The following is a 27715-nucleotide window of genomic DNA, read 5'->3' as shown; positions in this document are numbered from 1 at the left end:
AAGTGAGCTGCACACACACAGAGAGAGAGAGAGAGAGAGAGTGTGTGTGGGCACGTTGAACGCCCTTCTCCAGCTGACCGGGCGGCGCAGAGTAGTTTGTTGACGGCAGCTTGTGTCTCTCACCGCGAGGGCAGGTCAGATTCTACCGGGGCCGGGGCGTCACCCCCGTGTGTTTATGTAACGCAACATCCTCTCTGAAAAAGAATATAACTCATGTAACTGCAGAGGCTGAGATTTGAATAACAAACAGTAGAGAGCAGAACCTTAAACTCAATCAAGCTGCTCCGGATTTCACACACTCGGAAATATCAGTCCCCAAAGATGGGCCTGACTTATTTCGTCAAGGTCCATGTTGAATAATTCCTTATTTCACAATTTTAAAAGCAGAGAAATTTAAAAAATGATATTGTGAAACTCCGTCTGGTGGCTTTTTGCGTCATCGTGCTGAGAAACAAACAAACCGGGGGTGAACACATAACCTCCTGAAGCGCCGGTGATCCCGACACGACACCACGCAGGTTATAGTGTCGTGTCCAGGAAGTCGACCCCTGACGTTATTTTAAAATAAATTAAATTTGTACCTGGGGCCGAGAACAGGTCGAGTTGCGTTGAGCTCATCCGCGGAGAAGCTTCGGTGTCGGGCCATCTGGAAAGTCCAGGTTCTAAAGAGGGTGAGGAGAACTCGAGCTCTGCTGAGGGACACAGTCCGGCTAATTGTAAACAGCTGCAGGTGATATCACCCCTCAGACTACAGACGGGAGGAGGTCAGGAGTCCCACAGAGGAGCTGAGGATTTACTGTAACACTAGAATCCTCTCTGACCCACTGAGGGAAATATTAAATGTCTGTTTGGACAATAAACGAGAGCAATTTACCCGCTCTCAGAGTGATGAATGATTTTTTCATGCATTTGCACTTTAACAGTCCTGCAGGAAAAGTACCAAACAGCCCAGAAGAATCTAAAGACCAAATTCCACCAACTTGTTTTGCACAACTACAAACATCTAACAATGTTTAAAAGCAGTTCGGAGTGAGACTGACACTCGTTCTGAGCCTGTCAGCGAAATCTCATCATGTACTTTATTGTTTTTATCTCATTAATGAGTTTTTTTCCTCTAATTTCATTTCGAAACTGAAAATGTTTGTCTGTGTTTGTCAGCGCTGAATCACGCCTGGTCGTTGAGGTCGGTTTCCAAAGGAGATGAAAGTTAATCGTTGCTTATTTCTCAAGACAAACAGTTGAATCTGTTTATTCAGGGGAATAGAAATCCTGGGAGTTTTTTTTTTCTTGCACAAACTGTGAATCAGGGGAGTTTTTGAAAAGTAAATAGGAGTGGATGTCTATTGTTCTTCCTGTTGCACGTTGCCACAGTAGACAGGAAGTTCACAGACTTATATATAAGCAAAATTATTATATAAGCATTTTTTTTAAAAACATATATATTGTTTTATTGTTCAAATTATCAATTTTCTAGATCATAATAATTTATCCTAAACAGCCGGTAAATACTTACAAACTAGAAAATAATTGTTGGAAAATGAATCAAAGTAAATTTCGTGCTGTGATTTAAATATCTAAAATGTTTCTAATGGAATAATCCACCACAGAATAATTTATCAATATATCATCGTAAATTAAATCACTCTAAATTGAACAGATTCAGTTCAAATTTGACTTTTTCCACTTTTGAAAATTGTGACAATTGTGCTACTTTTTAATTGTGTGTGAAACATATTCCATTGTTTAATACATGTTTATTATAGAATTTGCTTTTTCCTCGACTTTCTAAGAACACATTAAATAACCAAGAAGAACCAGTGATGGGAATAATCCCTCCCAGCAGCTCAGTCTGGTTTGAGTAAATCTCCTCGGTTGGTATTTGCGGTGACTTGTCCGGCACATTTCCGATTGCGCTCGTGCCCCTGCTTGTCCTGCAGCCGCGCCGCCTCCAGCCATGTTCCGGTGAGACTGGGCACCATCTTGAGTCCTGAGCGGCAGCGGCAGCAGCACAACCAGCTGCCTGTAGTCAGGGGAGGAGGGAGAGAGAGAGAGAGAGAGAGAGAGAGAGAGAGAGGAGCTGCTCCGGCCTATCTCAGATTTGGGCCTGTGAGTTATTGACCCTCTTTGATAAACCCCTCCGGATGACGCCGGCGTAATTCACCCTAAAAGTTTGCACTGTCACCGGGATGAGCTAACTGTCTCGCTGAATATATGGCTGCAATTTTCGAAATAGGTTTATAGCAATTCTGGGGGAGAGGAGGGCGAGATAGTGATATTACCGACTTTATCACTGCAGCTGAGCAGCGTGGAGCCTCTGCTCTGTATCTCTCTCCTCCTCCTCCTCCGCCGATAGAGCGCCGGTAGAGCGATCACACAGCACACAGACACTGTAGGTGAGGAAAGAGGAGTCCTAATGGAGGACGGGGAAATGATCTGTCATTATTACAGTAACGCTGTATTATCCACTCTTATCATAATCGTGTGTGTTTCCTCTCTCTCTCTCTCTTCTGTCGCCTCCCTACTCAGTGTTTGTGTCTTTGTTTGTCCTCCTGCTGATTTGTAATTTCATGAGAACATGTCTCACTTCCCTGTTTTCCCCTTCTGGAATAACACAACCTGTGGTCCCATGTGTAATTTAAGGAAATTATGCCCGAAAGTGTGTCGAAAAAAAGTGTGTCTTGAATCGCGTTGTGATTTGATAACAGGAGACGTGTGAAGCAACAGTCCCAGTAATGAGTCATCCTGACCGGGAGCCGCGCCTCTCGTCCCATCAAACTTTTCTCTCTGTGTGTATTTGTTTATCAGTTGAATCATCATTGAACCTTCAGTTTTTGTCTTTTTCCTTCGGGAATCTGAACCCATCACAATCTACGATATACACAAACCAGTACAGTGCATCCCATAAATTGATTCTGACCCAGTCCCTGGAACAAAAGGAACACTGTTGCATGGCCACTCCCTCTTTGGCTCTCGCTGAATACTCCCTTTAATCGTGTGATGGGTGGTGGCCGGGCGGCCAGCAATAAAAGAAAAAAGAGAAGTGCCTTATTTAGCAGGTTGAGGGGGGGTGGGGGGGGGGTGGGCAGGGCGAGGACGGGCTTGTGTGACTGACACCCATCAATCACCCAGTGAGGGGAAGCTAATGAAGCAGGCTGTGGTTTATTAAAGGGTTAGCACAGAAAAAGATTACTGCAGGGTCTCGTCTTCCCAGAGGCCCCGGCAAGGAGGATACATGCGCCTCTAATGGTTCAGAGGGGGGGGGGGGGGGGCAGCCGTAGAGCAATCAAGGTGTTTACCCTAAGCTGGCTCCCATTATGTGAACTGGGTGTGAACACGCAGGTTTTAAAAAAGGGGAAAAGGATCCGCTGAAGCTTCGGGGTCCAGAGAACAATCTCCTGGAGACAACATGTAAACAAACCGCTCTGTTTCATTAGAATAAGAAGATCGTGGTGGATTTGGCTTTTTGGCAAAACTCAGTCCTAATTTGAGGTAAAACGTCTGTAAAAACAAGCGTGAAACCAAAGGCACTCTCTCTCTCTCTCTCTCTCTCTCTCTCTCTCTCTCTCTCTCTCTCTCTCTCTCTCTCTCTCTCTCAGATAGTTTGAGAGAGAAATGAGGAGCAAGGGAGTGAAAAATGCAAAGCAGATGTTTTTCTCACCGTTTTTTCTTTAATGGCAGCGAGACATTACCGATGCCATTACCGGACCTTTTACGGCTTCTTTTAATCCCCCGGCCTGCCGGAGGAGAGAAGCCCCTCGTGGTGCCGAGCAGCCTCTTTACTTCACAACGACAATCTGAACCCATTCCAACTCACTTCCCTAATCTGCCACGGGGTTCTACACGGCTTCCTCCGTAATTACTCCCCCCCCCCCCCGAAATCAAAGGTAAAGAGGCATTAAAATGCTCCTCTTAGGTAAACATGTCCTGCCCCCCCCCCCCCACACACACACACAAACACACAAGTGCCTTTTGTAACAAATGCGGCCAAAATTGTGCATTTCTTATTCTTTTCCTCGCCGCGACTTATTGTGCTCATCTCAGTCTTGATAATGAGATCCCCAAAAAAAAAAGGGTTTCTCGTTCCCATGAGCAGATTCAGATCTGCCGTCTGCTCGCTGCATCAGACCCGACCTGTGGAAGCTCAGAGGAGCCGTTACTGGGGTCTGCTGAGGGGCTGGGAACGAGGAGGAGATGAACTACACAGTCCAGCCGACAGTATATCAGCGGAATCGCAGCCGCATGGCGTGTGTGTGAACGCTCCACTCATAAATATCTCTCCCCAACCCCCCCCACTCCCCTTCACCTCGCCGCCACCGCACCCCCCCCCCCCCCCCACGCCACCCTAAAGGGGCCTCTCTGATGGTGATGGCGAAAGGATGTCGCTGTCTGGGTGATTGAGTGCTGCTGTCCCGCCCTGGGCACATCCCCGCGCTCCCAGCCCGAGTGGGAGGCCCACCGCTGAGCGCCGGCCTGGAGGGACGAGCCTGGAGGCGAGCAGCCGCCTCAGCAGCAGGATGTGACTCTGAGCCCAGAGCAGCAGCTCAGAGACCGACGCTCTGCCGCCGCTCTGCAGAGTAAACACAGTAGAAAAGCTTTGAATTTGCTTTTTGTTTTAAACACATTCATTCATTTAATATCCGTGTGTGCGCTGGACTTATCTGAACTTGAACCCCCGTCTCTCGGAGTCATTGTCATTTCCTCTCACTCAGGAATCTGAATAATCAAGGCGCGGTAATTAGCCTCACGTGCTGCATTGTAATTGGGGGCAGACGGAGGTTGCCCACTCTATATATTCCTCTCTTTTTTTTTTTATTCCCGTTTGATAATTGCAGACTTTACCGTGCCCTCCGTTTTAATTCTCTGATCCTCACCGCTCGCTCCCGTAGAAGCTGCTGCTGCTGTTATTCTAATTCTTTGACTCTTTTCATCGCTCATCAGGAGCTCCGGCGGTTTAAAAAAAAAAAGAGAGAGGGCCGAGAGTTCACTTTGGAAAAGCCACTGTCTATTCCCTTTTTGGGTTTCAGCGCCGTCAGCCTTCCCACTGCCTCCAGCCGCCATGAGAGGCCTGACACTGTCCAGGTCCGCCCTACTTGGCAAGGGGGAGAGCTGCAGAGAAAGGCAGAGTTTATTTCCTGTTCTTGTGAATCATATATCAGTACAATTCCCCTCTGTGCTGTTTGGCAACGGCGGAATGACGGGTGTCATTTATCATGCGGACTGAAAGAGGCTGTGGGAAAAGGGATTTGAATTCTTCTGGAAGTGTGTGGACTCTCCTTAGTGGTGAATCATTAAACGGAGGAGTTTTTCTGCAGGGATATGAGTAACTCCTCGCGCTGGTACTTTGTTCCCCAATTTCCCTGCGTTGGCTCGATCATTAAAGACTCAAAAAATAAGATTTACTGGTTCTATATGAATCGTGAAGGGAAATGCTATTTAACGTGTAATTTGGGGATTTGGTCCTGCTGAACCCATTAAGTCGCGGCTCAGTCTCCGGGTTTGAAGCCGGCTCCCTCGGTCATGCTTTGCAAGAATTAGATTTAAGCTAATTTGAATCTACAAATTTGATTAGCATTGCATTTGTCAGCTTCTTGTTGTCCTGCTAAGTGATGACATTCTCATCTCGGTTCCGCTCTCGGCTCTGGTGACTGCTGTCGGAAGATTTGTGCTTTATAAACATTTTGTGCTTCTTTTGTGTTTTGTTTTTTTAAATTTTATTTCCCCACTTCCACTCGTCAGGGACGTTTCATACCGGTTCCCACACTGTGAGCCGGGTGATCAAAGAGGACGACTGGTGATGGGCTGTCACCGGCTGTTCGGTTCCACCGGCAGAAATCAACGTGTCAAGCTTTAACTTATCCACAGAGAAACATACTGCTAACCCCTGCTGCTCTAATTGAGTGTAACTCCCACAAACCTGTGAACACACATGCAAAACTGAGGGGATCATAAATCAGGCGACTGCAGACAGACGCTTCCCCCCCCGCCTGCATCCCACTGCCTCCCACCCCCACCACCCATCCACCCCCCTAGAGGAACTACTGGTTTCCATGAGCTGGCTGGAAACCAACACTCTCTTTATATCTTTCCGTGCCCGTCGTCCCATCTTTGTTTCTGTTTTGTTTTTATTGAAAGTTTGTTGAAGTCCTCGTGAAATGAACGTGTCAATAAGGTATCGCGGGGGGGGGTGGCGTGTTCCAGCTGTCAGCATCTGTTAGCTGTCTCTCATGTGCAGATCACAAAGTTAAATGTGCTGTCAGCAAGTCCTCGGCTAGAAATAGACGTGTTGAGGTTAGCCTGAGAAGCAACGCCCCCCCCCCCCCCCCCCCCCCCTGCCCAGGACAACATACATTCGTCAAACAAGGCGAGCGTAAAGGTGTAACGAGGCACATTCTCGGGTTTCAAGGTGTGATCCGGAGCCGCCTCCTCTGTCGGTCTTTCATCTGAAAGTCTAAACTGATCTTGTTTGGTGATATTCAGCTTTTTCCGGCGGCTGCAGCAGTTTGCTGCTTTTCTCCTGTTTCCTGAAACTTCCTCGTTGATGCGTGACCTCTTCCCAGAGGCCCTCGGCCCCGGGCCGGTCTCTTGACATGTTAGCCTGCCACCGCCTTCCAAAGAACAGTGTAGATGCCCCTGAGGTAAATGAAAACATTTGGTTCTTGCCAGACCTGTTCACGTCTCAGCTGGGCCACATGAGCTGGCAGGTGACACGTGTACCGGGGAGAATCGGAGACCGCAGCGGTGGCCTACTTCTTTTCTCCCACACAGGCCACGCAGGCCACAGCCCAGAAACACAGACGAGTGTGTTCCCGGCTCAGAACACTCCCGGGTGCGACTGACAAAGAGCGACCTGCATCCAGGTGAAACTCAGGCTGCAGCTTTTCGCCTGTTTTTATGTCCCGGGATCCATTTCATCCACCGGCAGGATGCGACCGCAGTGTTTTCCCATGCTGTGGCCTTGGGGGGGAGGGGGAGGGGGGGTGGCTCTCACCTCGAACAGCACCGTGAAACAAAAGAAAATAAAATCAGTATGTTATTAACCTGATTCAGCTCCTTTACAGTCACATGTCTTTCCTCTTCCGTCTTAGTGACCTTGCATCGAGCCGCAGCGATCCAACACCCTAACTCCGTCCTCCTCAGTCCGTCCAAAACCAAAGACGCTCCCACGTCGACCTCAAACGTCCGTCGTGAGGCCGGAGCATTACGAGCGCCTGCACGCGATGTGGCGACGGTAGCGATGATGCTAGCAGCAGCAGGGGGGGGTCGCCCTGGCCGGAGGAGCAGCGGCAGCTCTCCTGCTGTTACAGCTGCTCCAGGAGGACGGGAGCTGACCCGGTCTCGGCTGCCGGAGAGAGGACACACTCCTCCTGGCAAAAGTAAATAAAAACCGTGCAATTAATTCAACTGCACACTGGAGCAGTCGGACCCCCCCCCCCCCCCCCCCATAAGAGAATCAACATATAAGGGAAAGAGCAGAAAACATTAAAGCTGATTTATCGGTTGGCCAACAAGAATCTGCCGCTATGAGCCTTTCACAGACGAATCCATATCAGCTTTTGTTTTAGCCGATACATAAAAACTATTTAACCTTCACATAAATAAATATATATATATAAATATCTATATCATCTTAGTTGTATTGATGTTATCTTGTTTTTCATATTTGGCTCCATGTTGGCTCCAGTTCTCGTTACCATTGAGTTCCAGTGTGTTTTGGACGATTCTTGTGGGTCAGTAGTGAATTTCAGGGTCTGTGTGTTGCTGATCACCCCCCCCCCCCCCCCCGCCCTTTTGTTCGGGTCAATTTCCGAACCAGTCTTGACGCTGCGTCCTCATCTCACATCAACATCCGCAAATTACCAGACTGTTCACATTCAGGTCTCATGGGGAAGGATGATTGCAATTAAAAGCACGGGGCAAATGTTAATTAAGTTAACTACTTGAAACTGGAAACAGCAACTGCTTTAAATGTTTTTTTACTTTTAACCTCGCTCTTCTTTCTCTCTTCCATTTATGTCCGCCGCCTGGTGCAAATTACAGTAATAATGATTTCAGAGACGCAATCAGAGTTTAGATTTTTTATTTTTTTGAAGCGCTGATGGATTAAAAACACTGGACATTTTTAAATAAAGACTAATCTGCTGCTGGTGAGGACATTCCCACGTGGAGCTTCTCTTCCACGTGAAGCTGAGGACGAGCTCTGGGATGTTCTTCTCTGACTGGAGCTCGGCTGTGGAGAACACTGCAGTTCACAGGGTTATTAAATCAGAGGGAATAACAGGCCAACTTCTGGCCGCTCTGGTGATTGATGAGCCGAGCTTTATTTGCTGAGGCAGAGTGTTTGTTCCTGTGTAATTGTCTAGCAGATGGCTAAGCTAACTGTTCTTAAATGCCTTCGGACCTGCAGGGGTCCTGGGTCCTGGCATTTTCCCTCCTAATGACATTTTGCCTGCAAACATCTCGTGCTCTTTTATTTTGTTTTGTCTCCACGTCTGATGTCTAATGTTCAGGATCTGATCGGCTCTGTGAGGCACTTAGTTCAAATCATTTCCTCCGTATGACTCTGTTTTTAATTTGCTCAACGTAGGTGTTCTGAAGTCGCTCTGTTGGTAAACTCTGCAGAAATGAGCCCACTTGAATTTGAAGGGAGATGAGAGAGGGAGCGGGGGGGAGGCAGAGCTGCTCTGTACCTGCGAGGAGTCAGATTGGAGGAGAAAATGGATCTAGGTGGCGGCGGGAGTCATCAATCACAGCCCCTCAAGGGGAGCTGCAGCTAAAGCTGCTCTGAAGTGCTATCTGTCAGCTGCTGGGATCCAGCCCGGGGACCGAGTGGGGCCGTATCGCCGCCCATCAGCTCCGCACACAACTGCCATGTAAACACGTGCAGGTGCTGCTGTCAAACGCACCCTCGTCCCAGTTCACCAGGGTTCTGCATATTTCCAGCTAAAGGTCAGGTTGGCGTTCTGAGGACGCCTCGTCCTCTTCCTCCTTTTTTTTTATTATCTTAAGTAAAAAAAATCCACGGATGCTGCACTTCCTCTAATAGGTTTTTGATTGCGTTGTGTTGTTTATTGTGATTTAAAAGTGAGTGCGCTGCTTCTGCCGCGTCCCTCCCTTCGCAATCCTGAACAAAGCCACCGAGCGCTTCCCCCCCGCCGCCGCCGAGCCGCGTCTGTCAATACCTCTCAAGATGGATAGTTGCTCTGCATGCTTATTGATTCAGCACAGGCCAGAGATATAAGTATCATTTGTCATTTCTGGAATTATTTTGAGTCCTAGTTAAAACCCAGAGTGGTGGTGGTGCGGGGAGGGGGGTTGGCCATGCCTTGGGGGGGTTGGGAGGTTGGGGGGGCTCAGTTGTCTGAGCTTTGATGAATGACTGCACGGGTTTTTGGTTTTTACTGCGAGCGCCGGGGCCCTTTAGCTGCTATTTGCTTTCACCACGGTCCAAGAAAAACAATGCGATGGGTCCAAGGCCCGAGCGGCATCGTCCTGTCGTGTAGGGCGGCGCGGCGAGCAGGGTGGTCCGGGCAGAGCAGCCGGCAGGAGGGTGGGCCTGGGACACGCTGGGACCCGGTGGCTCTCAAGCCGTCCTGCTGCTCCGACGGCCCCGAAAACACATGCTATGAATTTGAATATTAACCATTCATTTTTTTGTGGTGTGGAAGCGGAGGGGTGTTGTTTAGTAACAGTAGCTCCAGTGAACCCCCCCCCCCTCCCCCCCTGTGACTTTGATTATGTCCTGGCTCGGGCAGCGGGCCAGGGGCAGAGCTGGCTTCATTACTGTATGGATCATCTTTTAAGACCATTTAAGATCAACGAGAGGCGACTGCAGGAAGTTCATTAGCATCAAACCCTTTGATTCATTCAGCTCGACGCCCACTCACCAGCAGACGGCAGCTGATCTCTCTCTCTTTTCTTTCTGTTGAAAAACCCAAAAGAAAAATTGTTCAATTCTTTTGTTTTATGACTTGAAAGTTGAGTCCTTTGCTGGAGTTGCTGGGCGAGGAGGGAAAAGTGTGTAACGGGGGGGAACATGTGTAACAGCGACCAAAGGGAGGAGAGGAACCTCAGACACGTGAATGACAAGTAATTATTTCCCTTGTCCGTCAAACGGTGTTTTGATGCAAGGATGCGATCAAACATGATATGAACAACTTCAAGCCTTCAAGTGAAAATGATTCTCAAATCGTGCAAAGCCTGAGTGTGAGCTTTTTGTGTTGTGCTGCGACATGAATCATTCATACACACACACACACACACACACACAGACACACACATTGGGCAGGACAGCCTCACCAATATCACTGCTACATCTTTTCAATGCTAGATGACCATTGTGCGATGGTTTCCATTGTAGCGTGCCAACATGTCTCCTCACAGCAGGACGGGGACGGAGAGCGGCAGAGAGCGACAGCTTTGTGCCGCTCTCCCTCGCGCACAGTGGCCCGACCGCCTGCCCCCTGTCTCCCTGCTGGGCCGTCAGACAGCACGGAGCACCGGGGTTGTTGCCGGCTGCTCTCTCCTCCTCCTCCTCCCTCCTCCTCCTCCTCCTCCTCCTCCGCGAGCGACACAGAGCATCCAGATCCCGAACACACAGGCTCGTCTCGTCTAGAGCGGTTTCTCCGTCGCTCTGCGGTTTCTAACACAAGCCCCGTAAAGTAGGTTATAATAAAATATGAAGTTTGAATAATTAAAAAGCAGCCGCGGCGACGCTCTGTAGTTTTAAGTCTTCTTTCAGACGTGTCTCAGGAAAGAGGGTATTTGCATCAGTAGGGCAGCTTCTCCATTTTGTTTGGCAGAGCTGCAGGAGGACAGACAACAGAGGCCCCGCGTAATCTCTTTGGAGAACTAGTGCATGAATTGATATATCCTCCTCTCTCCCCATCGCCCCCCCCCCCCCCCCGCCCGCTAATGTCTTTCCTAGAACTTGAACAAACAGCCTGTGCGTGTAGGACGTATAGAAGACAGATGTTTAGGATTACTTTCACCTCATTGCTCTATTGTGTGCACTTTACAGGGAGCTCAGCTGATGTGGAATGCCACTCATTCAGGCGCCGTGCTCCTACCGGGCTGCTCCTGTTTATCAAAGTGCCATCTGCACTCAGGACGGAGCACAGCACCGGTTTATAACAGCCCGTTAGGAAGATGGATCTCTGTGGCGCTCGGGAGAAGTCGGGGTTTAAACCCAAACACACAACCGAAGACGATCGGCGTCCATGTTGGTTTTTAGCCTTTACGGAAACAAAGCTAACTGCTCTCTCGCTATCCCGACACCCCCCCCGTCCCGTCCCAGTTTCTGTGTTTACAGATGTAGAAACAAGATGGCCAGAGCCGTATTGATATTGTTGAGGGGTGACATTATCTCCTGGCAGAGCACTTATCTAATGTGGCTGCTGTGGGAAGCTGGAGGAAGTGACTATGGGACAGGGGCCGGGGATACTGCATCTTTAATTACCATTGATATCGCAGTGGAGAAGAGGGGGAGCGTAGCCGGCAGGGGAGGGCGGGAGGGGGGGGGGGGGGGTGATGGCGGCAGCGGCGGCGGCGGCGGCGTGGGAGTGAAGAGGCGGGGGGGGGGGAGTCGAGAGAGGGAGAAGACCCGTGTTCACTTTTTAATTAAGGCTCCGTAGTGTAACTCGTCAATGTACATTATTGGAAGAATGAACGTCAATGCCATTGCTTTTTCTCCCCCTCCTTTATCTCTGTCAATGATTCAAAGACATGATTTATGGTTCGTCTCCGTCTTTCAGGATCATCCATCAAGCGCCGGCTCTGCCGCAGCGCCACCCGTTGTAAATCATTCTGAAAGCCTGTCACTCATTTCCATTAACCGTTCCTCTGTCGCTCTGCTCTCCACCTCCCTCAACCTCCCTTCTTTTCTTTTTTTTTTTCTCTTTCTGTCTCCCCACCACCAACCCCTCCTCTTCCTCCACTCCTCCTCCTCCTCCTCCTCCTCCCCCCCCCCTCTACTACCTACAGCCACGCAGGGTATCAGTTCCGTGCCGCTGCCTCGCCCGCCTACCTTCTTTTCAATAAATTAACCACTTTCTCCCGTGCAGTGAGTGAAGAGGGCTCGGCACCTCCTCCTCCTCCTCCTCCTCCTCCATTACAGCTCAACACCTTAGAAATGTCACGCCGCTGACTCGCGGGGCTAAATGAGGAAATGGCGCAAAGAAAATATTTTTGTTGCACTGACTTTTCCATGTGGCAATATTTGCCCAGCGAGGAGACGTCGGTGGGGGGGGCGTATTAATGAACGTATATATATCCCACACAGGGTTTTATTATGTTTCTCTTATTGATGGTGACTCGAGGATAATTTGGCAAAGCGTGAGCGCACACGTTCGATACCTGAGCCGAGAGGCGACTGTGTTCACGTTGTTTCTTCTTCTTTTTACGCGTTCATTCCCGTGAAGCTGCCGAATTCTGAGTTTAACACTTGATGTAAACGATATCATGTCGGTGATTATAATGTGCAGCAGCAGTAAGTGGCCAGTGCTGCTGGTTTTCTGTGGATTCCACCACTGGTTTACTTCACACACTCCCAACAATGACTGCAATGTCTTTAACCAGTTTCCTTTTCTTATTGAAACAGGTTTTTATGAACAGAAATAATTGGCTCAATGGAGGCGACTGTCAATCTCCTACAATGGTTAGTGTGCCTGCAACCGGTGGGAGCTCGATTCACCGGCTCCTTTTTTTTTTTTCTCATTCTAATCAACATCTCGATATCAACACAGAGGAATACCCACAAACAGCAGAAAGCCTGTTTCCACCGGGAAACTTTCAACTATCCGGTGCCAACACACTTCACGATTTGGGGCGGCCATTGTTCTCGGAGCGGGGCTGTCAAAGTGACAACGCACTAAAATCCAGAAGTTTGCACTTTTCAGAAAGCAGCGGGCCCTAATCATTTCTGCGGAGGACACTTGACAACAAATTTGCCATTAAAATGAATCTGAATAGGAGGGAGTGGGGGGGCTGGGGGGGGGGGGGGGGTTTGAAGCATCTCTGCCTCCCTTGCTGTAGCTCGTCTTGTCCCAGGGAGCTCCCCCCCCCCCTCCCCATGCTTGCCATGAAGCAGCCTTTGGTCCCACTAGAAACTGACAGTACCACGCTTCAGCTGCAGATTCACTCTGTAGCCTCATTGTATTTAATGAAGGGGAAAAAGTGGCAATCTTCTATTAATGAACTTGGAATGTGAAAATAAAATAAAGAAGGAGAAAATGCCTCCCTTTGCTGAAAACTGCATAAAACTGCTTGTAGAAGAAAAAGCTCTGAGTGGAACCCGTCCAGGCTCTGATGAAAGATCCATCCGGGGACAGAGCGAGCGGGGGGGGGGGGGGGGTGAGATGCAGATTGTTTTAATAATAATACACTGAGTCTCCTCCAGCTGCAGAGTCGCAGGTCGTCCAGGCCCGACCTCGACTGGGAGGGTCAGTGTGACGGGTTCATCCAGAGTTTAGAGAAGCAGGGACGGAGCCGGGGGAGGAACAGATCTCACAGTTACAGATTCAGAAAACTAAATATAAGTTATTGTATTAAGTTATAGGTGATTAACAATATAAACAGGTGGTAAGTCCAATATTGACTAGATTACTTTTTAAAGAAGTTGTGGATTAGTTCAGCTGCTGATGTAAACGTCTGGGAACTAGTAAACAACAACAACATTTTGTGCAAAATCCAAACTTTACTTTATTGCTGTTCACGTGTTTTTGTCCCATTTCATGCAGAGAAAGTAAAACTTCCCTTTTCGGTCTCTTTCTTTTCATAGGTTTAGTTTTAGTGCTAATTTTCATAGATTGATTTTTCAAGTTTCCAAAGAATATGTTGAATTAATCCAAATGCTTCACTCAGTGACGAGACAACCCAGTGTAGCAGAATAGAGTACAATTTAATTGCAGGTATAGTCTGTAGAGAAGTACATTTTAAAAGTAGCCTCTCTTTTATTGCTCCGCCTCATTGTCGGTGCAGGAATCTGTTCTGCCTCCGTTAAGCCGAGGTGTTAAAGTGTACGAGGCAGAGCTGGTGAGACGGGTCAGGACGCCACCGCCGCCGCACTCCACGCCTCCGACTCTGGAACGACTTCCTGCTCGTTAAAGACACACACCTTGGTTTGTTTGGTTCGGTGAAAGCAAAGGTGGAACGACCAGGATGAGAAGGAATGAGGAAGACTTCCCACTGGCGGCTTTTTATAGATATATCACGATGAAAAATAACAATAAGGACGTTTAATATTAAAGACGATTCAATCCTGGATGTTGCTCCTCTCAGGCTGAATGAAACAGAGTCGCCCGGCAGAGCAGGTGTTCATAGAGCATCAGACGACGATGGGGGTGGAATTGAAAAGTGCTTTATTCAGTCGGGCTGGTCGGGACCGAAAAACCAAACAGTACGTTGGGAGGAGGCCATCGTACCTTTCACTCACTATCTCATAAACCAGGAACAAAGGGCCCGTGTGTTCGAGGCCGTGGTCCTTTAAACGATGGCCCACTTTCCTCCGTGCTGACACGCAAACATTCCTGACTGACATTCAATCAGGGAAATTTGAACCGAAGCAAGATGGTCTTTTATTAGCACCGCCCTGTTTGCTCGACTGGTCAGCTCCAATATGCGCAGCGCCTTGAGTGGCGTGCTGTGAGATGATGGCTTCTCCCCCTGATAAGGGTGAATGAGGGGTAAACTGCTATTCTGCAGAAAGGAACCATCAGACCTCATCATGTCGCTCCTGGAGAGCGGTGTCACGGGCTCTTCAGAAACCAAGTGACAGAGCGGCGCTGCCCCCCCCGCTCCCTCCCTCCTCTCATAGCCAGTGGAAAATACTCCGGCTTCTGCTCCACCGACTGGAACTCGGTATCAGTCGGGGCAGAAAAGATCATCACATATAATCTGACAAATATACACTGAGGCTTTTAAGCCTCTCCAGTTGTAACGTTATCCTCGGCGCTCGCCAAACGGTTTATATTTACCTTTGCTTGTTAGCGGAAGAGGACGAATAGAAGACACTCGCGCTGTGTGCAGTGTCTTTACAATGTTTATACACAACAGCCCATTACAGCCTGTTCAGGAGACGGACGTTTAAAGGGATGCTTCACTAAAAACTACAAATTATTTACCTCAGATCTGAGATTTCTGCCTTCAAATCAATGTGATGAGTTTGTACAAAATGTGACATTTACTTAACTAGTGCAGTTAGCACAACTTAACATGTGTTAGGTTGTTTAGACTGTGGTGATGCAGCGTTCTGCCTTAAACTGTACAAGTGACCTGCAGCTCCACCCAACAAGACCAGAGTTGGGTGAAGCTCGTCTCCACCACCACTGCTGCTCATTGTTCATTGAACTCTTAACAATACACAGAACAAGTGTGAAGCCGATAAGATGAACAGTTCTCGAGATACGTGAGACACAGACAGACAGACAGAGATTCATCACTTTATTAAAAAGCTAAATGGCTCCTGTGACCGAACTTTTTTTACTTATTTTTCTTTTATTCTCATTTCTATTGATATTTATATCAGGCAACGTCTCCATTACTTAATATACTCTTAATAATTGTATTTCACTTCTAATACACATTATACTAGTATTTATATTTTCTCTTAAATCCTTTAGACCTAATACTCTTGTTTTATTCACTGTATTATTTTATGTTCTGGAGCTGGCATAAGAATAAGAATTTCTTTCAGGATTTATAAGATCTCATCTTAATATTTCCCCTAAAAACGTGTAAACTAGCATAATATGGAACGTTGAGTAAAAGTACCTTGGACTTGCACTACAGTAGTTAAGTAAATTTACTTTCCAGTCTCTTCCTGTCTATATGTGTTTATGTTATTCCATTATTCATCAGGATCTTTTTACAGTTATTCTCTCCATATATATATATATAATTATATATTATATACAAATATCCAGCTGCCTGTGGTGCTGGTTCGGTAAAGGTCTGTGAGACAGGCTGGGGGGGGCGTTGTGTGTATAATTGTCTCTGCCGGTGCTGATGAGTGTGTGTGTGTGGGGGGGGGGGGGCCTTCGGTGAGATGCAACACCAGGTGACTGCACGTGCCGCGGCGGCTGTGCCACGTTCAAAGTGATGACTTAGGTGCTGGAGTGCAGATTGCAATGCTCTCCCACCGCTCACTTCCAATTAGGCAGCGGGCCGACTGAGGCGTCTCGGAGCAGAAGCTTCTCGTAGGCATCAGAAGGAGCAGCAGCCATCGCTGGGTGACACCACCGAGGGGAAGGGGGCTCCTGGAGCTCGGCAGGGCCGTCAGATGTGGCTCAGTAGATATCACGATTAGCCTCCCTGCAACACACAAGGACAGTTTTAGAAATCCACACATTTGTCTCGTTGGAATTGAGAAAACACCACAAAACCCAAACAGTCACCGAGGCCTCGACCTCCCTCCACATGTCCCCCCCCCCCCCCCACCGTGTGTATCAGGGTGTTGGTTGTGCGTTTGCAAAGTTCCCCGTGTTTTGACGTAACAGAATGTGGGGTTGTGAAAACATTTGTGATTAATTGCCATAATTATTGTGATCATTTTTGCCCAAATGAACAGCCAGATGGCAGGAGATGGTGTCATATTTGTGATCCTATCGTATTAATCTGGCTCTGGGTCCGTCTGAGCACATTGTGCCGCGTTCACAATCTGTCCTCCACTTTGTTCCTTTCCCCTTTTCTTCAGAGCTGCAAGTTTTTATCTGATTATATTAGTCTATTAAATATTAAAGTTGAGGGTGTTTGAAAGCAAGGCATTTATCTGCATGAATAGCCTGTGTTTAGTGAAGTAAGTAATGCGCTTTAAGTAACATCTCCGTCATGCATACAAAAATTAACGTGAGTGTTTCCGTCTCATGGTTTTGAGGCCGGAGCCTCACAAAGATCCGGTGAAACCACTTTGTGTGTGTGTGTGTGTGTGTGGGGGGGGGGGGGGGGGGGGGGTTCACGGCTGCTGCCAATCCAACTTCTCCTCATCCGATCTGGGTCTTTCAACCTTTTCATCTTGACTGTAACATAAGAACTATTTTTTCTAAGTCGTCTAGCAGCAGAAGTGTTGAAATGAAACTAACGGGTCAGATCAGAACTAATGACACAAAAGTCCTGTTTTTAAAAACCCAGTCAGAATCTATTTGGTTCTGTGATATCAATTAACCTCCAGACGAATTCGTCAAAGGGAGCAGACTGAGCTTGATTGTTCTCTCTCTGCTCCGCGGTGTCCTTGGGCTTTCGGAGAGACTCCTGTTTCCTGACAGGGAACAATGAGGAGAGAGGTGTTTACAGATCTTTACAGATGCCTCCGGGCCTCGGAATTAGCTCCTCACCGCTCCTCATGTGATCCGGGGCTCGGAATTAGCTTCAGATGTGTCATCAGCTCTATCATCGGGATGTCTGACAACGCGTCGGTTTGATCTTGACGTGCACGGCTCAGCGAGTCAGTCAGATATCACTGTCAGACGCTAGACCTGGTGGCGTGTGCGTCTCGGTTCTAATGATAGAATCTTGCATCACGGTGACTTTCACAAACACGGCGTCCTGCTTCAGACACAAAGGAGCTTCAGGAGAGAGTTCTGTACACCAAGTTCTTTTTTGACTGACGTCTCACACCTATTTATAACAACAGATGAACACGGTTATTAAACGTGTTGGTTTCTCTTTCTTTCTTTTTTTTTTTAATGTACAGACACAATTAAGTGGGAACATTGCTCACATGTGAGTGAAGGCAGATGACAGTTGCCGAGGCAGCCTGGGGATTGCTCAGTGATCCTGACCCTCGTTGTTAGCGCCCATCCAGCCGGCCTCCTTTTACCCCCCCCCCCCCCCCACATCCCCTCAACCCACCCATCCCCTTTTTCTTTCCTTTCTTTATACGGCATAAATCCGGGAGATGAAAATGTCACGGAGCAGGTTCATTTTGCAAAGAGGTTTTGATTGCCGTGCGCGTGTAATTGATTGTTCCAAGGACAGGGGGAAATCTAGAAATGTCATAACAGTCCTGCTTAGGTTGGTCCCACTGCCAGGCAATCAATGGGAAGTAAAAAGAGATATTGATTTGCGAGCAGCAAAAACTGTAGCTTGAGACAACCGGAGAGCGCCGGGGAAAGTGGCACAGACGTGCAGACCTGTCACTGGCACCTATGAATTACCCAATCTCCTCTGAAGATAGTGTTACCGCGGATGCTCACCGGAGTCCTGCGCCGGAGTATTGCAGCTGTCCATTAGCCAAAGCTCCTCAGGCCGCTAAGTCTCCGGGGCTTGTCAGATTAATGAAGGAAACGTTGACCTTCCGACGGATAAACGCCGATGTTCTCACCATCACAAAAGTTTCTGCTGGCATGTTGATATTGGAAACAGAATGCCCTTCTGCGGCTGGCACGCAGGTTTCTGACATGATTGACACATCCTGAATAGACTCCCTTCATACGAGGGGGAGGGGGGGAGGGATCCAGCTCCATGTAGACGTTACCGCTGAAAGTTGAGTTGTAAATACAGTGAGGTCCAAAACCCAGAGACCCCCCCCCCCCTTTCATTTTTTTATTTCTTTTTGAGCGTTGTCATGTCAGCACCGATCCAGTCGGGCAGCATGAGTACAGCAGTAAATGTAATGTTCTGTTTCCCATGTGGTTTTGCTAGTTTCCCTGTGATGTAATGAAAAAAATCCTTTTGGCTCAGGACCCGGCCGCGGCTTCTGTAAATCCAGGCCTCGCTTTGCCAAGAGTCTGCTCCGACGGATAAAGGTTATAAACACTTCAGCTGTCTGATTTATGATGGACACCTCAGGTTTTTTGACCTTTTGCATATCTCTGTCTGAAGATATAAATTTGTAGTGACACAGATTGGAGGCTTTACAGCGGTTTATGACATGCTAAATCTCAGGCGAGGCATGCCAGCCTCTTGTTCTGTGAGGCCCGTTAGCCGGGGAGAGGCCTCATGTGGACAACACATCCAGAGCAGGCGTTTCCTGTGCAAAGCAAATCGCTGCTCCTCACTTTTTTATTTTTGCACAAATTCCTTTTACGTTTCTAGCCGTTTGTTTTTCTTTGCACGTTATTCTGAATTCTTCCCCCTTTTCATTAAATCCGGATCTTGTGTCTGATCTTGTATTTTAAAAAGCTAATGCAGCTTGATGTGGCAGCAGTTCTGTGGTTGACCAAGAGTCGGCGGAGCAGAGTTTTCAAACCCACTCCGGCTGAGACGAGCGGGTATCTCGGAGCGATCCCTGCCAGGAGGTTAATTGCTGCCTCTGGAAGTCGGCGACTCGGGGCATCTGATAGAGCGGCACAGAACAGCAGGAAGGGCAGCTGCTTATCTCCGTCAGTCCCAGCCTCAAATACCAAGATAAGACACAAACATTCACACGGATTTAACTACGTGTGTAATGTAAGTGGTTCTTTTCCAGGAAAAACTGAGCTCGGACATTATTCTCCAAGTGTTTACTCCACAGGCCGTGTTATTGGGGGCATTTTAAGGAACATAAAAAATGCAGGAAATAGCAATTACGTGATGGTTTTGTCCCTTTTTCTATCGAAGCACCACTGGACTGGAAAAAACGCTCATCTCTCCACTCTGGTGCTGGTTCTCACCGGCCCCTCACTTCCAGCGTTGACTTTGAAGAGAGTGGACATCAACTGGGAGCTTGTCACCGCCATTGGTGCTCTCCTCTCGCTGTGAATACTATATATACGACTATAAATAAAACATACCTCTGTGCTCTTGACAACTCTCTCCCTGACCATCAAGGGTGTTGCGGAGGCCATCACTGATCTCCGTCGGCCAATCAAAACATCTCTCTTGCGGTGGATCAAGGTCGCGGCGCACCGGGGCGTGTGTGTGTACCGGCTCTCGTTCACGAGGCCCCTCTCTCCATGTTTGTTTTGAAAGTCCGAGTCCCATCTCCATCTCCGTCCATTAGCTGGCAAGCAGTTCACCTCCAGGGCTTCTCTGGAGGCACTTTTGAAATATTGATAATAAAAAAAAAAAGAGTCTTATTTTCAGAGAGCAAAGAGGGGGGGAAGACATTCTACGGGACGCCCAGTGTGGGACTCCTGAGTGCTCGGCCCCAGCCCTCTCGTGGAGTGCCCTCTATTCAGAAAAAGAAATATTAACCACATGAAATGCATAAGTGCCTGGACAGGGCTGTTATGTCCTATTCATATTTAACTCGGAGCACATCTGCCACGTCTCTCCCAAAATGCACATCTCCCAGCGCGGCTGCGAGGCGGAAACTATCTGAGATCTGTGACAACGCTGACAAGCTGCATTTACTGCGGGACGTCTTGATAAGACGCGAGGACATCGGCTGTGATAGTGTTGACGTGGGTTTCCGGGTGGATAGATCTAAAATAATCTGAAATAGTTATTGTCAGAAAAGGACGTTTTAATCTTCTGTGGCGGTGTGTTCATGTGATGTCCAACATGGCCCCCCCCCCCCCCTTTCCCCCCCGGTGCTGAGTCAGAGTCTCCCCTAATTGGATGATGGGAAATGTGTCAATTAGAAATACTGTTGTTTAATTATCTGTTAATTGAAGCAATAATGTTTGTGCTCTATGAGTTGGGAGAAGGAACAGGTGAATAATGGAAGAAGTAATTGCTGTTTATGAGACTGTCAGAGGGAAATGTAATGACGTGACGGATGCCAGAAATCTTTTGAAATTTTGTATAATTGTCTGGTTTTAACTCTGATAATTGAATCAGCTGTTCCACGAGCGCGATCGACATCTTCATCAGTTTTCACATTTGCACATTTTTATTTATATTCCGCCGTCAACGCAATCAGCTTCCTGATGCTGAATTACTGAATATTGAAACTTGTGTGATAGCGGATAAATGTCTCGTGAAGTTATGTTTTCTCATATTTTTCAGTCAATGCATTTTCAGTTTATCGCGGGACATTAGAATATCTGCGTTAGTGGGAAACGATTCCCCACGTGTAGCTTCAGGGGGGGGGCAGAGGAGAAGTTATCCAGAACACAAGGCCGAACACTTTCACTGCAGTTTTGTGACAACCATAATCACCATGGAATAGGTCATTTGCAATAACACTTAACGGGGCCCGAGAAGAATCAATTTCCTTTTGTCACTCAGTGGCCAATGATTGTTGTAAACATCTCGACTTGAGGCCAGGAAAACCTCGGACGCAGCACTAAGTCAATGGCCTGTCGTGAATTACATGGAGCTGTTGCACCAGCAGCGGTCTTTTAGTAAAGACATTAGGTCCAGTGATACTCTCCCACCTCCCAAGGCAACAGAGCAGCTGTCATTATGTTGTCTTAAATGGCTTCTCGCAAAAAAAAAAATAAAAAAATGACTGTGTGATGCTGCGGGACATCTAAATATTGTAAATTAAATCACACAGTCATTAAAACTGTTGTTATACATCACATTTCAACGTCGTTAATTTATGTCTCCTCTTTTTTCCAGTGTACATGCCTGATGAAGACGCAGCTCTCCAAGATGCCACCGCTGAGGAAGACGGAGAGAACGACACTCAAACCGAGGAGGAGTGCTCGGAGAAGACCAGCCCCAAAGTGTCTGAGGACCGAGAGCTCGACAACAAGAGCACGAACACGTACAGCAACCAGAACTCTCCCATTAGTGTCCTTTCCAATCAGGAGGCAGAGCTGGAGTCGCGCCTCAGCGACACCAGCGACAGACTCTCAGACTTCAAAACCTCCTCGCCACCGGAGAGCCAGAGGGAGGTCGAGAGCCGCGGCTCCAAACACAAGGAGGAGAATGGCAGCAGCTTGGAGAAAATGAGGGCGGCCTATGCAAACTTTCTGTCCGACTCCTACTGGACGGGGATCGGGATGGACTTGAAAACGCCCCAAAACACCAGCAAAGCCAACTGCGACAGCACCAACGGCAGCACCAAGAGCGAGTTCGACTGGCACCAGGACGCGCTCTCCAAGACCCTGCAGCACACGCTCACGCCAAAGCCCGTGTCAAAACCCAACCTCTTCAGCTCCGTCCACCTGTACAGGCAAACCACCAAACCCTGTGGCTCGGTGTTCACGGGCGCCAGCCGGTTCCGCTGTAAGGATTGTAGCGCGGCCTACGACACGGTGGTGGAGCTGACGGTCCACATGAATAAGAGCGGACACTACCAGGACAACAACCACGGCAAACAGAGCAACTCTTCTGCCTCGTCTTCGAAATCGAGGAAACGAAATCTGCACGATATGGAAGGGAAGGAGGACGCACAGAAGGTTCTGAAGTGCATGTTCTGTGGCCACTCGTTTGACTCACTCCAGGACTTGAGCGTCCACATGATTAAAACTAAACATTATCAAAAAGTGCCTTTGAAAGAGCCGATCCCAGTAATACATAAATTGTTGCCACCAGCAAAGAAAAGGGCCTTCGACTCAGTGAGACCTTGCTCCCCTGACTCCACCACTGGTTTGTCCGGATACACCGAGGCACAGCGGGCCGCCACCATCGCCAACGCCCACAACAACCGCTACGGCTATCAGAACGGAGCGAGTTACACATGGCAGTTTGAAACGTGCAAGTCTCAGATTCTCAAGTGCATGGAGTGCGGCAGCTCCCACGACACCCTCCAGCAGCTCACCACGCACATGATGGTCACCGGACACTTCATCAAAGTCACAAATTCAGCCTCTAAAAAGGGCAAACAGTTAGCACTCGACCCCCTGGCCATAGAGAAGATCCAGGGCCTAGCCGAGCCGGCTGCCTGTGACAACGAGGGAGAGAAGGTGTCCCCGAAAACCGCCTCCCCCGGGGGGAGCGAGAGGGATAGCCAGGGGGAAGGAACATCAGACAAAATGGAGGACACCGAAGCTAAAGATGACAAGCAAGAGGGTGAGGATCAAAAGGCGAACAACGGAGATTTTAAGTACCCTTATCTCCGTGAGGAAGATCTCGAACAGGAGTCGAGCGGTGGAGGGGGGGACATTCTTAAATCTTTAGCCAACACCGTGGCCTCTGCCATTAATAAGGCTCAAACGGGGACGCCGAGCTGGAGCGCCTACCCGAGCATTCACGCCGCCTATCAGCTCTCTGGCATCATCAAAAGCGCCCCTCTCTCTGCCTCCCCCCCCACTCAGCTAAAGCAGACATTTAACCACAAGCTGAGGCCGATCGCCCCAAAGGGGAAGTCGTACCCCGGTGCTGCGGGAGTCGAGGCTCCCCAGGGACAGCATCAAAATGTGGACATCAAAAAAGAAAAGGTTGGCATTAGCGATGGCAAAGAAAGTCAGAATATCAAGTTTGATCTGGCGGAGAATGATGACAGCGATTGTCAGGATGACTCCTCTTCCTCTTCAAAGCTCGATGCCGACTGTGTGAATGAAGAGAGTGAAGCGATCAAAGGGAAGTTCAGCCCAGATTTCTCCGACAGAGGCAAGACACCGAGTCCCTCTGCCTGCAATGGACGCAGCGCTGCTTCAGAGCCGCTCAGTGACTCTCTGGATCTGCTCGGCATAAACCCCCTCAGTGCGCTGCAGTCCGTTCTGAACAATCACCTGGGCAAAGCAAACAAGCCCAATAACTCCAGACTAGATAAACTCTCTGCTCACACTAAGTCTATTTTTGCCGACATTAACCGAAGCAGCGAGAAACAGGCTTCAATGCTCAGAAGTCCTATAAGAAATAGACCAGATAACAGTTTTCTCTTTGTCGGTGACGATCAACCGATCGACCTGACGAAATCCAAACTCAGCATGCCGAGCTCGGCGCTGCTACAGCCCTCCGCCCCGATGCCACAGAAATATGCTCTGTCTGACATCGCCGACATGGTGAAAGTTCTTCCGAAAGCCACAACGCCGAAACCCTCCGTCCCCTCGAGGATCCCGACCATGAAGCTGGAGTCGGACGTCAGGCGCTTTGAGGACGTCTCCTCCGACGTGTACTCCATCCACAAGCGTAAAGGCCGACAGTCGAACTGGAACCCCCGCCACCTCCTCATCCTGCAGGCCCAGTTTGCCTCCAGCCTCTTCCAGACCTCCGAAGGGAAGTACCTGCTCTCGGACCTCGGCCCCCAGGAGCGGATGCACATCTCCAAGTTCACCGGATTGTCCATGACCACGATAAGCCACTGGTTAGCGAATGTCAAATACCAACTGCGCAAAACCGGAGGGACCAAGTTCCTGAAGAACATGGACACGGGCCACCCCATCTTCTACTGCAATGACTGCGCCTCCCAGTTCAGGTCACCGGGCGGGTTCATCTCCCACTTGGAGTCGCACCTCGGGTTCCTAATCAAAGACATGTGCAAAATGCCCGTGGAGCACCAGACGAAGGTGGACGAGCCAGAACTGTCCAAGGTCCTCGGGGTCCGGGCCACGGAGGCTCAGGTCACGGACGAGGACGTCGACTCAAAGTTCAAATGTAAGCTCTGCTGTCGGACATTCGCCAGCAACCACGCCGTCAAACTCCACTTGAGCAAAACTCACAGCAAGTCCCCCGACAACCATTCACAATATGTGGAGATGGACCGGGAGTAGTTATCTTTTCCTTTTCTCCTTCATATTATCATCACTGCTTTTCGTTTGCTTCCCCTTTTTTTCTTATTTCCACACACGGGTCAGATATTTCAGCCATTCTCCAATTAGCGTTGTGTAGTGTGAATCATTGTTAAAACATTTCATGGAGTACAGCGAACACACACTGGGTAGAAGTCGTATAAGGAAACACTAAGAGATACTTTTGCACCCTGCTCAAATGCATCACCAGTAATGAAACGTATTACTGCTTGAAGAAACTGAATTGCTGATGTTTGCATGCGATAGCCCCCCCGGCTATGACTACTATTTATTTGTATGATATGTCAAGTTTCAATTGTATTTCAACAACAAAATAATGAGCTAATTGTACTTTACAAACTCCTGCATCCACGTGCAGCTGTCCCGACACACACACACGACAACACACATGCAGACCTGTACAGTGTATTGCTATGTAAAGATGTTTTGTGTTGCAATGATAGAAGAGAAGAAGAAGAAGAAGAAGAAGAAGAAGAAGAAGAAGAAGAAGAAGTAGAAGAAGAAGAAGAAGAAGAAGAAGAAGAAAAAAAAGAAGCACTTTAATAAATGTTTAATCACCAGTTTAGACTCGGATTCTGTACATGACTCAAAAGATGAACTAGGCCGTTTGGAAACAAGCATATTTCACATGTAAATATATTTTAGAAGAAAAAATTAAAAAACAGTGCGTTTCATGCAACAAGGATAACAGCAAGACAGATGATACCTGTGATACCTGCACCTTTTTTACTTATTCAAATAAAGAGTTAACATTTGATAACAGCTTTTGTTCTTCTTTCTTTTCTTTTAAAATCCTTTTCAAGTTGTTTCTCTGTGGGTTTGTGAAGTTGGAAGCTTGAATATGATAATAAAAACTAATAAGATAAATATGATTTGAACACTGACGGACAAAATACATGTGCAACTAGAAGTATTATTATTAGTAGTATTAGTTATACATGCTTAATACTTGCTTTATATCCTTTATGTCCCTTTAGGCGAATGCCTTGTCTGGTTTTTACTTCTAAGCACTAAATAAAGTTTATTATTTCTATTAAGCTATTATTATGTAGATCATTACCTAATAGTTTTCCTGGGAAAGTTCTCACAAACCTTCCAAATAAAAATATTCCATCAATTTCCAATTAATGCGGCAATTTTTTATTTATATTCAACATATGTGGTGAACTCAAGTTTAAATTCCGTTTTTTCTCCTGCAATTAAAACCATATTACAAAGGTCTTTCCACGAAGCTCATCAGGAAAAAGTCATAAACCGAAGCATTAACCACTAATCTAATATTTAAAATCACAATATCTTTTTGTGTAGGAGACAAAGGACAATAACCTGGGTCTGTACAGTACACTGCATCCTCCCCTTCGCCCGCACGACTTTTAGATACACCTCCAAGATATATCTTCTTGTCAGCCTTTATTGCTTTCCCGCGAACGCCGCTGCTGTTGCTGCAAGATGGTATCATAACAATTAAACATATTTCCTCCAGCTCTATTATTTCAAGGCTATTAAAAATAATTGCCTTCTAAATTCATAAACATTTTATGCAATTCATCTCTTTTCAAGCAATCAAGTCCTCAATTACCTCCACCCATCAAACCTCTGGGTTTATAACGGGCGACTGACATTTGATGGTAAATGGGAGAAAGCACACGCGGTGATTTGAATGCTGTGACACCGACTTGCCCCCTATTGTTGGGAACGAGCAGGCAATCACGTTGTTCATCAGATGACTCTTAATGCAGTTAAAGTATTCAGCCATAATTTCTGCCTGCATTTATAATTACTGTCAAAGACCACACACCTCAGTGAGCAGATTAAAGCTGTAAATTATTTAGTGCCTCTCTCCGCCGATGGATCTCTGATTTGTCTGTAGGGCCATTATGTTGTAGAGCAGCAACTTGTTCTAAATTGGAGCGAGCGTTGTTCTCTCGGCTGCAGCAGGATGCTTTTGCAAGGGAGGGGGGGGGGCAACTAGGCTCACTACAACGATTCTTATCATTTTTATGAAGCATTTATTTTTGTTTTCCCGGCTCATTTTCCTACATGTGCAGAGACAAATCATTATTCAGAGCAGATATAGGCTACAAGTAGGTTTTGAGGATTCAGCAGGACCCAGTCGAGCTCCGCCAGAGGCTAACCAGAGAAAAATGCCTTCATCAGTGCGATCATAGAAGGAAATTAGTTGCCTCTGACTGTAATATGCACTAATAAGTCAAATTCAATGTGGGAATTATTGTTAGTACACAAAAATCTTACGTAGCTGTGCAATTTCTGCAAGGTTAATAAGACTGGAGTCGCCATTTTTAGGTGCAGGGAACATTGGAGGAGTTGAAAATCGAGCTGCTACCAAATATAAACACGCAAGTTATTAAACACTGATAAACTTCAGGTAACACGTCTCAGGTAATGAATGGAAATTAACCCATAATTCTTTTGATGCTTTATATTAATCTGTTTTGGATGTTTGCATATTAACACAGCTAATCGCAGCGTATATCCAACACGTCACGGCTAATTACAGATCACACACTCTGCAATTACACACACACACACACACACACACACACAAACACACAGACACACACAGATAATCTCGGTTTATAAACTGATTGATTCTGATAAAATATTGTGCACAGGAACGCGGTCATACATGAGCACACACACACTTTGCAGTGTTCTGTATTAACCAGGGCAGTGGGCAGATGACTCAGTGATGAAGCCTGACTGCTTCCACGGCCCCCCCCCCCCCCCTTAATGAAAGTGGAAGAGTACATGAAACGAATATGAGGAGATGCAGTTTAGAACGAGAGCAGTCACGTCCTCAGACCTGAATGCAGTGAAGCCTGAAGCTCTCACACAGACCTTCACCACAGTCCGGCTGCAGAATGAGTCTGGAATGAATGAAAAGCCTCAGAAACGACTCTGCAGACATCTTGTTCATCCAGTTACAGTTTGTTAAAAAGAGGTTTAGCTTGGTTGAAGAATCAGATTATGCACATAAGTACACTCGCATCGCAGACGCAGTGAAAACCCGGCCTTAACGAAATCGACGCCGGCTCGCATTTGCAACTCCTTTGTCAATCTGTCGTTAAACATGCTATCAAATAATGATAAGAGCGCGCTCGCTGCCCGCCCTGCCTGACGCTGATCTGCCGTAATGAGGCAAATGTGCATCAGAATGTTCCTGCTTGGGTTCACACAAAACATTTACACTGTGC

At 47.6% G+C, this 27715-nt stretch overlaps 1 protein-coding gene across 1 annotated transcript in view; it reads left to right on the top strand.

Moving 5' to 3' along the window:
* Nucleotides 1–25486, top strand: part of LOC133957369 (teashirt homolog 2) — a 39481-nt gene extending 13995 nt beyond the window's left edge. The window contains exon 2 of the mRNA XM_062392911.1: nucleotides 21421–25486. Coding sequence (XP_062248895.1) covers nucleotides 21421–24461 — 3041 coding nt within the window. The 3' untranslated portion in view covers nucleotides 24462–25486. The remainder of the gene's footprint in view (nucleotides 1–21420) is intronic.
* The last annotated feature ends 2229 nt before the right edge of the window (nucleotides 25487–27715 follow it).

The sequence above is a fragment of the Platichthys flesus genome, chromosome 7 (assembly GCF_949316205.1).
Source record: "Platichthys flesus chromosome 7, fPlaFle2.1, whole genome shotgun sequence".
In the NCBI taxonomy this organism is placed as follows: domain Eukaryota; kingdom Metazoa; phylum Chordata; class Actinopteri; order Pleuronectiformes; family Pleuronectidae; genus Platichthys; species Platichthys flesus.
Note: the sequence above shows the minus strand (reverse complement) of the source record. Positions and strands in the feature narration are given on the sequence as shown.